This window comes from Blennius ocellaris (genome assembly GCF_963422515.1).
Source record: "Blennius ocellaris genome assembly, chromosome: 9".
Lineage (NCBI taxonomy): Eukaryota > Metazoa > Chordata > Actinopteri > Blenniiformes > Blenniidae > Blennius > Blennius ocellaris.
Window position 1 is genome coordinate 12915190 of NC_137658.1, and position 18624 is coordinate 12933813.

The window sequence follows — 18624 nt, forward strand, 5'->3', positions numbered from 1 at the left end:
ACTGGGTCAAGAAAGGGAAAAAGAAGTGGGGAGAGAACAGAGTGGGGCCCACTGGTCTCTCAACATCCCTGTGTTGAATATGAAAATATATTATAGCATAATGTGTTCAGTATGCAAGCTTGAAGGAAACCATATGAAAAGATCCCAGACAAAGAGCCTTCTGTGTTCCAACTGACCCCCCCCCCCCCCCCCCCCCCCACCCCCACCCCCACCCCCACCCCCATCCTTCGTCTGCCTCGGCTGAGCAAGAGAGAGAGAGAGAGAGAGAGAGAGAGAGAGAGAGAGAGAGAGAGAGGGGGAGAGAGACAGGAGAGGTAAAAAAGGGGGGAGGTATGTGTGTGTGCCAGACTCGTAGGAACTAAAAAGGGGCAGTACACACCCTCAGTGCCTCACACAGCCGGACCCACCGGAGCACAGGTGAGCAGCGAACCAGCATACCAAACAGGAAGGAGCACTGAATCCTGGAATTTTATCTGTTGCTGCACATTTGTGATCTCTGCAGACTTTGTCACCTGCAGCCTGTTATATTTATCTATGCACGGGGTAAGGCACTATCTTTGTATGGAGGAAGCGGGCGAGAGTTTGAGGAATGCAACGGAGGAGAAGAGGAGGGAAACTTTGTCTTTGTTTGAGTAGATGACAAACATCTGTGGCTGCTGTTTCTCGTCCCCTGCTGCAGGCTGCAGCCTTGAAGAGGGGGTTGGTGGGCGACATTAGAACTGTGGTCACTGATGTTCCAGCCTATTGTCCTGACTTCACGAAGCCTGCCGTTTAGCCAGGTTGTAGACTTCGAAGTGCACAGAGTAAACTTATAGGGTGTATCCAATTATAGTCCTAGCTGGAGACTGTATTGACTTTCATATATAAGTAATTGCTTCCTGTTAACACAACAGGTGAAGACCGTTAATGCTTTACAGGGGAGCAACAGGGGGTTTGCTCAGCCACATGTTGCAATATGTTACTGCATATCAGTATATGATACCTGCTTTGAAATCTAAGGAAGCTGTCCTAATATGAAGAGGATTACAACCCTAAGTCAATACCATTGCACAAATGTTACAGCAGCATTTGTTTTCGTTCTTTTAAGTGCTTGTGCTCAACTTCTTTGATGTCAAACAGTTTTCAGATTATGAGTGTGATTGTTTCCGAGAGTTCCTCCCTCTTGGCATGGGATCATACACATCTTCTTCCAGTATTTGTCTTTGCTTCTTGAAGTCCCCCACCTGTGAGAGTAGGAAGAGCTGTGCATGAAGCAGACACATCATAACAAGGTTTTCCACTGCATTATTTATGAGTGCAAGCGTAGGATCCCTTTAAAAACAGAGCAAAGGCGCAAACAGAGACATCTGTGTGTGTTTCATCAGGGACGGTGACTTGTGATACTTCAGATGTCAGTCATCAGCCAGCACAAGCTGAGGCATGCTAACTATCGCAGTCTCCTGAGGAATTATGAACCTGGAATGCCCATTTTGGCGCACGACACAAAATGATTTTGGAGTGGTGCAAGGACCCTTGAAAGTTGAGTGACCCTTTGTGTGTGTCTGTGTGAGAGAGAGAGAGAGAGAGAGAGAGGGAGAGAGAGCAAAGGGCCCAGCTAAAGCCTTTAGCATTAACAGCCTAATGATTTGTGCATGCCAAACTGTAAGAGATCCTGGCAAAAAGCAGAAGATAACAGACACATAGCAGCTCTGCCCCAAGGAGAATTCAGACATAAAAGCTTGCCAGTCATTGTCATGACCAGATGCCTCATTATGAGCTCAGTAACTGATACACTTTTCAAGTCTTACAGTGAAGTGGGATACACGCTCACCTGCCAACCCCTCATCTTGCATACCTCAGTGCATGTGCGCTCGGAGCAACTGATGATGTACAGATGCCATACCTGAGGTGAAAGTGCATGTGGTCTATGAGTTATTGAGTGGTAGACATGCTTTTTACAACTTGGCTATTGATGCAGATGAGTAATAAATGTACATGACCACTGCCCTAAGAGACAAATGAGTGATTGCTGTTTGTATGGCTGCCAAAGAAATGTTCCTTTTTTTTTTTGCCTGTCATCACTATGCGAAACATGCGACCTGGAGCTGTGGGATGGATTTGCTATCCGAGTATGAATCCATCATATACTGATGATGTACAGCAACTCTGTGATTACACACTGAATTGGCCTCCAGGCCAAACTGTAAATTATACCCTTGATGCTGATCACTGAGGTCAGCGGGTGGCACAGGGGGAAAAGTTGTGGGGGTGGAAGTCCAGCAGGTCAGGTGGGAACTGTATTATACCTTTTGAACTTCAAAGTGATCAGAGGTTGGGGTCGGGTGGGAGTGTGACATCAGACCATTAGATATGGAGAGCGACGACGTGGCTATCACAAACTGGTTTACAACGATACTTCTCAAACTTTTTATAGTATGTACTGCATCAGAAAATGGTGAGGTCTCCACCACCTGAACATACAGTAGCTGAAGCTTACTCCGTGAGATATGGACAGTTCCCAAAGGAGACTAATATAGTAATATGAGGATTATTCATTAATTATCTCAGCCAGCTGCAGGCACACTGTATACATAGGTTTAGAACAGGCACTTAAATTGTTTATCTCTTATAAATACAGCAAGCTGGAGCAACAACAATAACAGCTGTTTTTTTTAATATATATATTTATTACATGAGTTACATCTTTCATAAAGTTTTATTGTAATTCTTAGATATTTTTAAACTGCTTGGATATTTGAAAAATATGACTTTCCTCCATGGACCACTAGAAGGAGCTCAGGTACTGGTGCGTACCACAATTTGAGAATCAATGGTTTTGAAGAAATGGTTGTAGGTGACATCGTGAAAAGCAGATAAAAATATATGAATAGCAGATGAGGGTTGGAGCAGAGCACAGGAGTGAAGCGATTAACACAGAGAGAATATGTCTGGTTCAGGTTTGAGTTGGGATGTCTTTTGAATTTGCATGTTGTCCCTGAGGCTTCTAAAGATACTTTGGTTTATCCTGGTGGCATGCTGGGTAAAGCCGTGACCTTGAGTGTAGCCGAAAGGGTATCCAATGTAAAAACTAGCCGGAGTGTATTGTGAGGTGGGGTTGGCTCCAGCCCTCCATGAGACCAGGTTGGATTGAGCAGTACATCGTAGAAGATGAATGATGGATTTGGGCAGATGCAGATCTCCAGAGATCACATGATGATGTTTTGTTTGAGAGTCTGCTGTCGACTCAGAGGGTCCAACATCTGTTGCTTCCCTGGCAGCCACTACATGTTGGTCGAGTGAATAAAACACAAAAATAACAAAAACGAAGCAAAACAAAACCCATCTCACCAAACCATAGTGTTTTCAACCCAGTGCAGTTATGTGAGGACACACACTTCACATGTGCTCATCTCAGTGATTACTGTAAACATTAAAACTCGGAATCAACAAAAGCAAGTCTAAATAAAGAAAGTTTCCTTAAATCCCTGTTGTCTAGTAACCCAGTGGAAACGAAGCTACAAAGAAAATGTTGGTGTCCACATGAGATCTGCTTCGATCCAAACACGGATGGCACATCTGGGAGAATCAAAGCGGTACTGTCTAAAGAGTGTCTAAACAATGCTGGCCTTCATCTCTCCTCGCTTGACACGAATTGAAATGCAGAGGATTTTTTTGTTTCTTTACGACAGGGAAGTGGGCAGCATTTTTTTCCCGAGCTGATTGTTTTCAGGGGCCAATGAGCAGTCTTCCTTCACACTGTCATGACTCAGCTTTTGTATCATCGAGGTTCTACAACACCAACAAAACCTTCAATGGAAGCAGATGTGAACAGCACTCACACACCTTGAACTAAAAAAGCCTAAAAAAATAAATAAAAAAATAAGAAGACCCAAAGCCTGTCATGACTGCTGTGCTTCAGAGGAATTTGAAAATAATAATTATGTGTTTCGTTCACCTCATGGACCTCCCACAACTCAGTGTTACAGAAGTGACTCAGAAGCAAAAAATAACTGAGCGCACTGAAAGAAGAGAGAGGCAAGTCTAAGCAAGGACCGGGAAGTCTAAACCCTGGTTTATCATTACTAACTGCACCAGTGGCTTGCATTAGCTTTGAAGAGGGAATTTGACACTGTTGGTCTCATGAAATACTTTATGGGACAAGTATTATTAGGAAGCAACACAGAGTTTGTCATGTTCAGACTTTTATAAGAGCTTTTCCACATGTGTCTCTCCCCCCGTGAGCCTGGCTATAGTTAAAAGTAAGAAGCCTGATCTATATCTTTAAACAAAGACAATTTGGCTTTCAGTGTCTCCAGAATGGATGTGTGCTGAGATTTACGCTCTTTGGAAAGTGAAGAAGTGATTATCTTAAGTGTGAGCCAAGAAGAGTATGTTGAAATGGTTTCCGGGAGTTTTTCAGAAAGAAAAAAAAAAGTAAAAACAGCTCGCTCTGTCTGCATAATGGTTATATTTTTGGACTACTTCAAACAAAGATATTTTATTAGGTTCGGTAAGAAAATGGCAGATGGGATGCAATTATACAAAGGGGATAAGATGAAGAAGTTGTCAAAGATGTGATGTCAGTTTGGGATTTGCAAATTACACATTTAAATAGCACTTTTTATAAAGTTCTCTTTGGTTAAACTGCAATTTAACTTGAAACTTTCTCTCTGTTGCAGGTGGCGTTGGACAGGAAAATGAGCACAAAGATCGATTAGATGAAGTAAAATGACCCGCCCTCCACTGCTCAACGATTTCATCTCCAGCAAAGAGACTTTTTTCCCCCATACAGACCAGCTGAACATCCAGAACACGCTCATCTCTCTCTCTTTTTTTTTTCATGAGCAGAACTAAAATTATGAATGGTAGAAGCAGATAACCACAGAATTACTTCGTTCAGGACAAATCCTAGGCTAAAATACTGTGATTTATTGTAGAAATAATCGAAAGTACGACCAAGAGAAACAACTCCTTTGTTTCTCATTTGTGGGTTTCCGAGGAACTAAATGAATTATACTGCTTTCAGTGACTGGATCTGGCGTTGATGGATGGGAAACATCACACAACACCAGAATAGAAGCAACTCTGATTGAAATCTTTTGAAGGTTGAATACAAACCAGTCACTGGAATGACCTTTCCAGGGTAATACGTTACTCCTGACACACACCTACAACAGCAGGAAGCTGCCATATACAGAGTTACCCCTCACGTCACTGCAGAGTTATGATCTCTGAGATAAAGGGCAGTCCTTTTTCTCTGGAAAACTAAAAAAGTAATCTGTGTGCTGGAGATTAGGATGTTGACAAAAAAAAACATGTTTTTGGTGCCCAAAATAGAAAAATAAGGGAAGAGAAACATCTGGGAAAGAAAAGGGGAGTATCAGGGCGATGTGATTAGAGAACACTGGATGGTTTCTCAGCCTTCTTTGCCAGATTTTTAACAGAGCACAACAAACTTGTGCAACTTCTGTGGCGGTTGTCCATGGGAAGTCACCCAAAGCACTTCGGAGCTGACCCTCCTGGGAGGTCCTGTTAGACAGGGAATAATACTTCAGGAGCACCAAAGACAGAGCAACCCTTCTTTTTGTTGAATTTCAGCTGACTAGAGCTGTTGGAAGGACCGTCGCTGAAAGAGGAGACTTGACCGGAAGCGGCACCCTGGAAAGCTGAGCTGCTACCTTGTTTTTTGGGGTTTTTTTTGTTTGTTTTCGTAAAAATTTCTCGCTCTCAGTAAGGAGTAAAGCTTCCACGTTTTAACTGGATTGACTGCTTTCTCTCATCGGTGCAGAAGACTGAGCCCAGTGAATCGAAGCCCGTTGAGAGTTTTTGATTCTGTTGCATCGGACACATCCCATCCATTGTCCCAGTAACAATGGAGATGGAGAAAGGACATGCATCTGTCAAGAGAGGGGTAAGCTGGAGTCCAGGCGGATTGAGAAAACCTTTCCAGATCACGCAAGATACGAACACCACAGAGACAGACGACAATGCATCATGGGAGCAGAGTGGAATAAATAAAGAACATATGAGCCGCAAAACAAGTAAGTGTTGTTTTATGTGGGATTTTTCGGTCCTTATTTGGAGGATTTTTGTGTTTCTCTGTTACTTCATAACACAGAGATGTAGTAGTTAACACGTTTACAGATGTTTTTTGTTTGTTTTAACCATGAGAGCTACAGTATGTCCTGGAATGCTGTATACCATTAATACAGGAAAAACTATAGCCAAGACAGGCAGAAAGCATATTGAGAAAACAGGCAGTTTGGACTCGTCAGTGCAACTTGACACAGTGAAATGCTCGTTGAAACATCTGTTTTCATGCCGTAAAAATACAGGCTGCAGCAATGGAAAGGCAATCATGCATCGCAGTTAAAGGGCTGTCTTAATATACAACCCAGCCAGCGACATAACGGACTAACTTGTGGGTAGAGCTGTTTGGAAACTTTTCTTAGCTCTTCTTAGTGCTTTCACAGCTGTTAACTCCTGCAGAAGTTAAAAAAGAAAACATTCACACAGCGCAACCAAAGTTTCTGAAGTTTGGGAACTGAAACAATGGTCAAATGATAAGTTTGTCTGGGTGATGACGCGTCAGCCAGTTTAAAGTAGGTAAAAAGATATTGTGCATTGTAATAGAAAGGTCATGACTGTGAAATATTTGCTGCTGATAAAGATCTGCAGCTCTTGTACTTCCAACACCCCTCCTATCACTCATTACTCACTAATTAGTTTCCTTAAATGCAGCACAGATGACCAACAAAAATACCAAAGTCCTGATAAAAGTGAAATAGTTCTCTGCTGAGACATTTCATAAAAGTAACAATACAAGGCGTGAAGCTTGGTTTCCACCTCTAAGCCGGTCTGTTATTTCTCCCATGGGATCCACTGAGAGTTTAGCTCACATTCATTCCTGTAAGATCCCAGGACCCGTGTTAATCCTCGTCTCTCCATACTGCCACACACATCACCCACGGGGGCCAGCGCTGTCATCCCACTCACCCTGCAGCCATCACCCGGAGAAAGATAACATCCGACAGGGTAATCTGACCTTTGATACACAAATGCTGGGTTGGCCCCTCCTGACTTAACTCCTGCTGCTGTGGGGGGAGTTTTTCCTGTCTGCATTTATCCCGGCAGACATGACGGGATGGGACAGAGGGCAGAGAGATGAAACAGGGAAAGTTAGAGGTAGAGAAGAAAGGAGGGGGGGGGGGGGGGGGGGGGGGGGGGGCAATTTGATGTGGAGACTCTCTTGCATCATTGTCCAAGGTTGAGTTGAGTCTCTGCTGGAGGACAGGAAATTCCTATCCTGCTCTTGTAGGTTGGAAGCTCAGACCCCGGAGGGTTCAAAAGACCAAACACTTGGCTGGAGAGAATGCACAATAAACACACATGGAGATACCCCCACCGGCATGCAGGGCAGCAGAGGTCAGGTGCTGGAGCTCTGCTGTCTCAGTGGTCTAATCCATATAAGCATAAGATGGAGTGTCTCTGGGTTACTTTTCAGAGATTGCAACACGGGTCAGACACTTTCCTGCCATCCGCAGACATTCGTCAGAGATAAGGTGCTCAATACTCCGCATTGATTGGACACCTCTTAAGAACTGTGGACACTTAGTGGAGTCTGCAGAGCTTCTGCTTCATCAGTTCTTAACAACCACACAGAGGGTTGGTCTGCCGCTCGTTTGTGGACATTTAAAAATTTTTTTTTTATAGTTATTGTGAATCCCGTGGAGGTGGAAGTGCTGATTTGTAAAAGTTGAAGCACAGCTGAAATCTGAGTGACAGACAGCACAGACTCCCCCTCCCTTACTCCCTCCCCGTCTCTCTCCTTCCTCCCCGCCTGCCTGAGCGCCACCGGGCTGCAGAGAAATAGAAATCCGATGCCGTGTCTGGCTTCAGATAGGGGGTGTGAAGCGATCAGGCGCAGTTAAGTTGAAAACTCTGGTGGAGGTACAACAAAACAAAGGAGCTCTGAGTTTTGACGTATGAAGGTAAGGGTTTTTTTTTTCCCTCTAAAGTGGATCAGGCAACACAGAGAAACTCCTGACAACCAGAGAGTTACATACATAATATAGTGTTATAACAGAGGAGAAAGTTGTGCTTGCCTACTTTGTGAAGAAATAAGACTTTTGAGAAGCAGTGTGACTGATGCTTTTTTTTTTTAGACGGGACACAAATACTGTCAAAAGAAATTCACCTATCTGATTTTCCCCTCATGACTATAAAGTAAACTTTTGCACTTTTGTTTGTCATCAGTTGGACATATAAACTGTCTCTTTCAATGTGAATCGTTGTTTTTTTGTTTTTTTATTTACAGGTATAGTTAATTCATGTCCTAATTTATCATGACATTTGAAGTTCGTACTTTGCAAAAACAGAGGTTTTAGATACCACTGGTTGTGCCTAAACTTAGAGAAAAATCCAGAGGACACTGAGGTAGTAACCTCAAACTTCCCCCAAAACCTTCAAATTATATGTTAATCAAACAAAAGGCTTCATTTGAGCAGATTTGTAAAAACCTTTAGGGTTTTTTGGTTTCCAAAGTCATTTTATGTCATTGTAAGTAGATATTAGACGTAAAATGTCTTATTGGCAACCCCAAAATAGAGTGGATTAAGAATGATTAAGGAATGGACAGTCACCAAACTTCAGCATCATCTATGTCAGCTCAGAGTGAATCATATGAAGCACCAAATAACTTCCCTAACTTGAAATTCTTTGGTCAGTTTGCCTTTGTTTTTTTGTGAAACAACTATGTGACATTGTTAAGATGATCTAAAAATGTTGAAAAAACGATGATGGTACAAACGAAAACCACACCAAAAACAAAAGTCCACATTTAAATACAATATATTACTTACATTTTTTTTTGTTGTTGCTCTGATGGCATTTGCACCTGCACGCTATTTGATAACACAGCTGGCTCCCACTCAAGGTAGATGTTTATAGTGAGGACATTTCATTTCAAGTTTTGCTGTGCTGGTATATTCAGGTAGCATGAATTACAAACAGTAAATCGCTAATAAAAGTTGTCACGGGGCCCTGTGGTGGCAACGTTCCCATATATAGATGACATTGATAAAATGCACTGACTCTACATTAAGAACCTGTGTGATAGGCGCATATTTCTACAGTAGTCTAGAAATGAAGATGATTTATGTTCATGTCAATAGTCATCAGAGGGCGAGTTGTTTAAAGGGTTATGTGATCCTTTTTTTAATCCACTTCATAGTGCCACAGTTATGTAATGTATTGTATATGTGTCGATTAGATGTCACGTTGAATGATTTAAAATCATTGATATTGATGTATTTCCCTGTAGCTATTACTAGGAACATCATCAAAGTCTATCATTTTTGCATATTTTATTACACTGTATAATTTATATCACCAATTGTACTCCAAGTGAGAATTTTATACATAAAATGGTATGATCTCAAACATATGGTCTTGTACTGTAACTGGGGGCTAATGTAAAAACAAACCTAAGGGCACCTGACAAAGAGTTAATCCAATTATTATGAGGGTAGACCGAAAGTCAGTAAAATCAATGACAGGTGCATATTATTCCTTTTCACTGGGGGAATGATCGCCTTAGCTCCGTGCCAGGGAAAAACTGCATGCAAGATCAGCCATATAGGACAGCTTTACAACGGATTGATTTACACATAATTATTGTGATTGGCACATGATTACATCAAATAATGTAGCTGTCTGCATCCGTCACCTTATTAAATGAATAAAGAGTCATGGCCGTGCCAGCTGTCTGAGAAAATGTCCTGGAGGGACATTAAATATCTTCCATCAGTCAAAGTAACATGAATTGGATGAATAATCTGCCAGATGTGCCACCTTAATGATTTATGTTCATGGAAATGTCCATCAAAGAGTCTGATTCTCATTCACCAATTTAATTTTTCTTTAAAACTAAAGACATAGGAGCAGTGATGAGTTTGCTCTTATGAGAATTGATGATGTTGTCACTATATTTAGGATAGAAACATTTCATTGTATATTATGTTTATAGACAGCTGTCAAATATGTCCTTTTTGGAAGCTGTAGATTGTAAAGAAAAAAAAGGTCTATTAAGGGTTTGAGCTGCAGTATTGCAGAAATTAAGTGCAGAGAAAAACCAAAGGCATGTTGGAAGCCCAGACAGGGAGTTTTCTCAGCGGTGGAGGAATGCTCTGGGAGGGACGGCTGCACATGGCAGAGGAAATAGCTTCGTTGCCTAGAAGGGACCTATCGAGCTCAGAAAACAAACCAAGATTTTTAGAATAGAGGTTTTTGAGTGCAAAAACTTTTCCAGAGAATCAGCAAATCAGGAGAGTCACAATTCCTTTTTTATTTTCAGTCCTGTGCTAACAGTGATCTGGTCCTTTTTATTAACATCAGTCAGCAAGCTGTGTCTCTTTATTAGTGTGTTTTGTTTTTTGTTTTTTTCTAAATTTCCCCGCCTACGTGTGTGAGCTAATGTCCACAGCGCTGGTCTTCTGAGTCAAAGGTCTACAAAACCTTGTTTTTCTCGCTAGATTGGTTCAAATCAAAAGGACTGCAATCGAAACCATATGGTGCATAAACAATTATGTGGGTTTTCAAAAGAAAATTTGGTCCCACACTTGTTAAAAGCTTGTCCCTGCTGGTTTGTTCTGTTTGTACATGAAAGAAATTTTGGAAACTTTAATTGGATTTTTTAGGGTGTTGTCTTTTCAAGGACGTACAGTGCAAAATCTCCAGAAGTGGGAATTTGAGTTATCTCTTTAGACAAAAAAATCTAATGGCTTTGTTGTCTCACTGAACTATTTGTTCCATTTCTTTCCCTCTGTTTCTCTACAGATCTGACCAGGAGTGCCAGTCTATCAGAGAAAGAGCTCAAGGAGGCAAGAGTGAGAAGCCAGATCATTGCCGCTCAGCTCACCATCCCTTCCAACTCCAGCTCCAGGGGAGTGCAGCTCTTTAACAGGCGCAAGCAGAGAGTCAACGCTTTCACACTCGAAAGCTGCGGAAAGGGGTCAGAGGAGAGCAAAGCTGAGAATGTGAAAACCGACCCGCCATCTACCAAACCAACATGGGCAGACAAGAGCAGTGAGGAAAAGGACAGAGACCACAACTTAAAGAATAGCTCTACAGAGACTGTCTTTTCACCAACTGTAAGATTACATTCAGTCGGTGATATCATGGGTGAACCAGGAAGAGATTTTCCCAATGTGGGCAACGTGGAAGACAGTGTTATTCAAGAGAGACATTTTCTCCCTGTGAAAGAAGAACAGGAGGAGGAGGAGGAGGCAACAGATGAAATCCATGCAGAGTTCGGGGATAATATTCAGCATGAGATTCTCCTGGGAATTAATAACACCAGTGCGATGGTGATGAAGCACGCTGAAGGGGAAGCAGAGAGAAATGGGAGTCACATGGCTCCAGTTCCTGCTGGAAACCTGCTTAATGGCTGTCAGCGTACATCATCTGGACCTGAGAGGGTATCAGTGCCCACATCCAAGCAGATGATTGGCATTACCAACAGAACTGCCAGGCCCTTTTTCTCTCCACCTCCAGTGCACTCTTCAGAGGCACTCAGCCCTGTCATGGATATCCCTCCTCCGCCCTCATACTCCACTCCCCCTATCCCCACTATTACTGTCCCTCAACCTGTGGCATTCTCTCCTCCTCTGCCTCCACCTCCATCATATCCCACACCCCCTCTTCCAGGATTCACAAACCAGCCTCCGCAGACCTATTGCTCCGTGCCACCTCCAATGTCTCCAATCCTCTCTCCCTCCCCTCATTTTCCTGATTCTCAATACCAAGCCAGGCCCCATTATGCCCCCCCTACAGCCCCCAAACCTTCCACCTTTGTTCCTCAAACCACCGGAGAGAGGAAGCTGATAACACCAATCAAAACAGGAATACTTCAGGATGGTGCTGCCAGGAGGGCAAATAAGAAGTCCATGTTCACTTTCAAAGAGAAAACTGTGGTAGCCCCGAATCCTGAGCTGTTGTCTATGGTGCAGAGTGTAGATGAAAGGAAGAAATATGGACATAGATCTGTGCCAGAACCAGCATCCGAGGAAGAGTTACTCGCACTGGGCGCCGAGGCGTCCAACTTCCTTGCCAAGGAAGAGGACAGAGCACAGGAGGCAAAAGCTCCAGAGTGGGCCTCCTCTCTCAAGAGCTCGAGGACCCGACAAAGCGCAGACCACCGACCAGAGCAGACCCTTACCAATGTGTCTGGAAAAGGGGCTGAGCTTTTCGCCAAGCGTCAGTCCAGGATGGAAAAATATGTCATTGAGAATCAGAATCCAGGACAACTCCGGTCTCCTTCCCCGACTATGTCTCTGCCACCATCTTGGGTTTACCCATCAAACATGCCTGGTAGGGTTAAGGCCATTGCCAAAAACTCTGACATGAGTGCTCAGTTTACAGAAAATCTTAAGGCCCAACAAGCAGTCAAGCAAAAACCAAAGCAAAGGGCTGCAGCCCCCCAACCAGTTCCTGCACCTCCTCCCTTGGAGAATGGTTGCTCCAAAATAGAGATGGACTTGTCAAAGCACCAGCCCTATCAGCTGAACACTTCCTTGTTCATCCTTAATCCAGTCAAGGACCCTATTAGTACCTTACCCAAAGGAGCACCACAGTCCAGGAACCTGAACACCACTCAACCATTTTCCCGCCAGAGTTCCTTACCCAGCAACCCATCCTCTCATTTCAAATGCATGTCTCCTCAAATGACTCTAAGCCCAACAGGAGGACCACAGTACCCCCTGGGTCCATCTCCCGGACCTCCAAGGATCAGCTCTCACGTGTCGGCCTTTTCTCCAGAGCGAGTGTCCTCTCCTCGGTCAGGAGTACAAGCACCAAGGCCATCGTTTTCTGCCAAAAAAGCAGGCCTTGCACCGCAGGTGTGGAAACCCTCTCTGTATTATTTTTAGAACACAATTTCATCAGAGGAAATATGTAATTTGGGATTTGATTATTTGATTTACTAAATGCTTACAAATCAGTTTTTAGTGAGGCTGAATGTAGAATTCTTATTCTTATTCTACAATGTGGGTCATTCTATCTTTTCTCTTGTGTCTTTTCTGATCGATTGCATTATATAACATAAAGAAAGGCAATTTTTTATGAGCAAAATATCTAAACACACCTTTATTTTAAAAAAATGGTCGAAAGGAATTGTAATTTTAGTGAGGGACAGATCTTGTTGGCACCTTTCAGGAACTATATAAGTGAATAGGTTTTTAATGTTCACAGATTGCATAACTATATTTTCCACAGGGACATATTTTCAATATCAGTAATTATCTTTCAGATTATATATAATGATGCCTTGCTGGAGTCAGAATCAGCCATTCCCAAAGCTGTTATTCACCTCCGCATTCAAAAACTCTAATTTTTAGTACATTTTAATATATGATGAGAAACAAGCTCACACTCTTTTTCCACTGGGCACCAGACTGATGCTGCTTCACAAAGCACTTAAACAGATGGTCTCGCATCTGCTTTATGATCTATGATTTGAAATTTAATGCTGTTCACTGGCATGAAAGTTGCAGCAAGAGAACTCCTTTTATGTCTCAATGCCTCCAGGGTAATTTACTCTCCTTTTCAGCATGTTCTACCTAAATATATGGCATGTGTTTGGATTCTTGAGTGTTTCAAATCTGCAAGCGGCAAACTAATTTGCATCACGGAGCTAGAGATATATTATTTTCATTATCTAGGAGAGTGATTCCATTATCAGTTTGTTTTGTTTCAGACAACATGGCTTAAATGTGTCTTTCCTTTGGTCTTCTCTTTTCCGCTGTCATGCTATTTGTTACACCTTTTCTTCTGTGCATGAGACTGAATCTTTTCTGCTCTGATTAAAGCTTAACTCTAACACTCTTCGGTGACTTTCCTCTCCTTTTTCTCATTCCCAGATGTCCCTGGCATCTTTTAGTCTATAATTTTACAGAAATGTTTGCATCTTACTTTCTGGTCCTCACTTTGAGAAGCTCAATATGACAGTTCATTTTCTGTTAAGTCCACTGAAAGGATTTAGATTACATTTATATTTAGAGTACAACAAGTTATTTTATATTTTCATGACAATTTAAGTTATGTATGTTCAAAATGAGACCTGAGTCTAAGTCACGTAGGTCTTACTGGTTTAAGTTTCAAGACAAATATTGTAACCATTGACTTGGACCTTGTTAGTTACAAAAAGGGCCTGACCTGATGAAATATGACCAATGCTGATCTTCTAAGACTAGAACATTTCATAAAACCAACCCTTGCTGTGCAATCTATGCAACTACAGTACACATTGTCCCCAGCAGAGGTAGTTAGTTCTTATTTTGTTTGTGTATGAGATACTATGCAACCCTTGCTTCAATTTAGAAACCTCATATCCTTGCAAAGGTTAGCCACCTCAGGAGGGCCAGATGACAGTAACCTGAGAGAGACACTAAAGACTGAGCCTATGTGTACTTGTGGCAGCTTACTGAAGAAACACAAATAGAAAAAGGCTTTGCACAAAGATGACCTGAATGCCACTACATTTGAGACTGTGTATGTCAAATCAAAGGTTATTTACTTGTGGGAAGGCTTGATTGCTGAAGTTTCTACAGCATTGATTTTCAGAGTTGTACAATGTGAGGGTGGTATAAAAACACAGACAAGCATTGCAACACTTCAAATTCACATCGCTAAACATTATACAAGCACCCTACAAATGATTGTACATCTTTGTGTTTTATGTGAATGTTGTCAGAGTTTATAAAATGTTTATGTATTATGATTCAACAGACACCAAAGGAGCCTCAACCTGCTGAAATTTCCACTGAGACACCAACACCAAACAGGACAGCCAGCCTCACCAGACGTGTCAGCAACCCAGGGGATCCATCTCCTGGTTACTGGACCGCCGGCCTACGAAAAAACCACCCCTCCAACACCACGTCCAGCTCCATTCGTTCAGTCACCTCTCCAATTTCCTCCCCGAGTAATACAAGATGCCAATCTCCTATGACCACATTTGTCTCCACTTCCTTATCAAAACCCTCTCAAACAGCCACAGCCACTTCTCCATGTTCTCCTCCTTGGGGTTCAAGATGCCAGTCCCCACTGGTGAGCCAGTCCTCCACCACTTCTTCTGTTTCTGCTTTCCGACCTTCACAAACATCTGCAACTTCTTCTATTCCTCCATCTTGGAGTGCAAAATGCCAATCTCCAATGATGAGCCAGAATAAATCTGCCACTACTGCTTCCTTTTCTTCACCCAGGCCATCCCAAATATCTATTGTCACTTCTCCACGCTCTCTCTCTCCTTGGGGTTCAAGATGCCAGTCCCCGCTGGTTATCCAGAACACTCAGTCTTCTAACATTTCCACTTTTTCATCATCCAAACCTTCCCAAACATTTACAGCTACGTCCCCATGCTCTCCTCCTTGGGGATCAAGATGCCAATCGCCCTTGGTATCTCAGAATAACCAGTCTTCCAGTGTCTACATATCCACATCCACACCTTCCCGAACGTCAGCCACATCTCCTGTCTCTCCCCCATGGGGCTCACGCTCTCAGTCTCCTTCCGTCTATCAAACCAGTTTGTCTTTCCCTGCCGCTAAACCTCTGTACACGTCCTCTGTCACCTCTCCGGTTCAGCCTCCAAAAGACAGTCGCTGTATGTCCCCTGTCGTTAACAACTTAGACTCTAAAGCCAACCATCGCTTATTGGCCAAAAACATCATCAATGCAGCCAAACGTAAAAACAGCCCTTCCCCTGGTGCACTGAGCAGTCACAGCCTTCCCATCTCACCCATGGGAAACTCCCATCATGGCTACGACTGCCACAAACCGCCTATCAGCCCCTTCCAGTCACGAACACTGGGAGCTCAGTCACCTACTTTCACGAGCCCTCCTCCTACTCCAACTCACATCTGCTCACCAGTGAGACTCTACAACACTCGCTCCCTGACCGACTCTGATGCCTCGGTGGAGTCTGAAGACTCGGGCCTCCGGTCGCCTGGCCTGCACTCCTACAACACGTGTCCCAGGGGCTGGGGCGGCAGCCTGAGGGTGAAGAGAAGCAACGTCTCCACAGACCTCTGAAAAGATCACAAAGCATTAATTGAAGTGGTATTTCAGCTTTTGAGGGCATTGAATCACCTGTACAGTTCCAGAAGACCCTTCATCAGATGGATCGGTTTACCCACATACATGGGCAAGGAGAAATCTTGTAATAAGGTAGTTTTAGTGTTCAATATGACTCACAAAGCATATAATGGACTGACAAGAACAAGCTCTTTACAACGCTGAGTTGCTGTGGCTTGTGTGCAAACATTCAGGAGCACCAAAGATAATTAAAATCACTTTAAATTAAAGTTTTATTTTTTACGTGTTCACAACAAATTTGCCTTTAAAGTGTTTGCTGTAGTTTATGGATGGGCTTCATGGAAAATCAGTTGTGGACATTATCAAAGAATTACTTTTTTTTTGTCTGATGCAAGTTTGAAAGGAAGAAACCTAATTTTTAAGGTATGGAAGGAAAAGGAGAAAAGAGTGGTATGTAAATATTTTAGCTCACTGGACTGTGTTAATAAAAGACCAAAATTTACGGATGCAGTAGATTAATAATGAATATTATTTCAGACAGTACCACAAGTTTGTCATTTTTACCAAGACCAAAACATAGTGATAGGCCCGCAGTGCATGTTTCACATGTGAAAGGCATGTGCCCTGCATGCATAGTGAAAGTAAGGCATGTCATTATTCATTTGAACCCATACAAAGAAAATCATGTGCATCATTATCACAGTGCAATAATCGATCAAACACAGTGTGTGTGTATATATGTATACAGTATGAGTACTGACTTTGTTGAATGAATGGAACATTTACAAAGAAAGGCAAAAAAAGCATGTTGAATAGAAAGAAATATCTTAGAGAAGAGATGGGACAACAGCACACCAAACACTGTTTTTATGTTTTCATACTTTTATGGTTTGGTTGCTTTTACTACCAAGATATTTGTCTGAACAGCTTTCATACAAAACAGATCAAAAATATGTTTTTTCATATACTTTTTTCGTGCAATGTGCCTGTTTGAATGATGGTTAGAGGCAAACGTGTCACACAAGGGTAGCAGGATGTTGAATTCAAGAGGAAAAGGATAAAAGAAAGTTGTATGTTTTGAAATATTAATCTGAGAGGGAGATGGGAGGCTATGTGTTTGAAATACATGTAAAACTCAAATATGTATTCTATTTGACTTTTGAAGCTTGTTTAATACTACTTGATTTGCACTTCTGCTCATTCCATTTCTATGGCTACCATGGTAATTAATAACTCTTTGATTGGTTTTAATGCCAGTAAACCCACAGATAAATATTATTTTGTAAACAAGCAACAAACCCTGGATGATGCAACATGTTGACATGATGTTGGCGACTGTAAATGCTGCCAGATCTCGCTTTTTTTTTTTGGTTTTCAGCCATGCTGCCATTTCCACTGTCTCACTTTGCCTGTCCCAGCACAAAAACTCATTCCTTCATTCCCTGACTTGTGGGCCAAAAGCATCAGCACATTTCTGAATATTTACTCTGTGTATCCTTTGAGTGACGGCGACTCCTGCCGCATGATGACCTGGCTCCTTCAGGATTAAACCTATCACTGTCATGGATTGGTTACAACCTGGGTCATCTGCCGAACACAGCAGACGTCCTCCAACACAGAAAGGAATCATCACAATTTTTATTTAGTTTGCAATGAGCTGTGGGTTATTTTTCTGACAACATGTGTGCCTTTTATCGATCCAGCTCATGTTGCATTTCATGACTATTATGATGACTGAATTAATGCAAATTTAAAAATAAAATTGATGAAATCTCAATTATGAAATGTCTGTCTGTTGTTTTAGTGTTGTTGGGTTTTTCAGAGGGATCGACATTCAAAATAATGGCGTAGCAGGAAATAAAAGTTTGGAAAAGAAATGTCTTTTTTTTTCTCTTTTCTATATTTATACCTTGGAATTAAACATACAGTCTTGGAGTGCATGTGATATACAAGAAGCAGCACTACCTCCTGCAATTACATTAGTGTATATTCTTAATTTAATTAGCTTTTAGTGTGCACAAGGAGTATTAAGATGAACACAACGACATAAAGTATGTGCATTAGTAATCCTGCACAGTGGTACTAAAACAAGGTTTCGTATTTCATCTGGCTCCTTATAGCAACCTCACTGGCCTCTCCATTAAAACTGTATGATTATGTACTAAATAATGTTTGATGCAGTTTATTAGCTGCAATAAGTTGTTATAAAAAGTGTTGTGAATCTCATTATTTGACGTATAACACAGTTAAATATTTATTAGATAATATCTATCATTTATATGTGTGCTTATCCATTTTAGTGCTGCCCATTGAAGAAGACCCTCGTCAGTTTATTGCCCACAGCAAAGACATATGTGGGAACAACCAGTGTGTTTGTTTAGCTTGAGAGTCTTTTATTGTGTTTTCTGTTGGGACAAAATACGACATAGTTGCGGTGATAGTTGGAGGGCTGGCACGTCCCAGAGCAGCAGCACCCTGAGGTGAAAAAAAGGCAGCTAAAGCCATGTCTATCACAAGTTCATAGACTGCCATCTGTAGGACTCCACACAGAAGTTC

At 42.1% G+C, this 18624-nt stretch overlaps 1 protein-coding gene across 3 annotated transcripts; it reads left to right on the forward strand.

Annotated features, from left to right (window-relative positions):
- The first annotated feature begins 323 nt into the window (after window positions 1-323).
- Window positions 324-17845, forward strand: synpo (synaptopodin). Of its 3 annotated transcripts, none has more exons than XM_080502250.1 (4): window positions 324-417; window positions 4659-6020; window positions 10816-12875; window positions 14764-17845. In XM_080502250.1, exons 2-4 carry the CDS (start codon window positions 5852-5854, stop codon window positions 16063-16065), a joined length of 3531 nt encoding a protein of 1176 aa, XP_080358376.1. In that variant the 5' UTR covers window positions 324-417; window positions 4659-5851; the 3' UTR covers window positions 16066-17845. The 3 variants fall into 3 exon arrangements, 2 of the variants coding, with proteins under 2 accessions (XP_080358376.1, XP_080358377.1); XM_080502251.1 differs by lacking the exon at window positions 324-417 and adding an exon at window positions 1809-1887; XR_013936769.1 differs by lacking the exons at window positions 324-417; window positions 4659-6020; window positions 14764-17845 and adding an exon at window positions 7652-7970 and having other exon boundaries at window positions 10816-10953.
- Window positions 17846-18624: the final 779 nt, after the last annotated feature.

What these genes read in the sequence shown, in the direction of transcription:
- synpo (XM_080502250.1), top strand. Translation starts at nt 5,852, where the DNA reads ATGGAGATGGAGAAAGGACATGCATCTGTCAAGAGAGGGGTAAGCTGG. An exon ending in ACATATGAGCCGCAAAACAA is followed by an intron (nt 6,021 to 10,815) that starts GTAAGTGTTGTT and finishes GTTTCTCTACAG; the next exon opens with ATCTGACCAGGAGTGCCAGT. An exon ending in AAGCAGGCCTTGCACCGCAG is followed by an intron (nt 12,876 to 14,763) that starts GTGTGGAAACCC and finishes ATGATTCAACAG; the next exon opens with ACACCAAAGGAGCCTCAACC.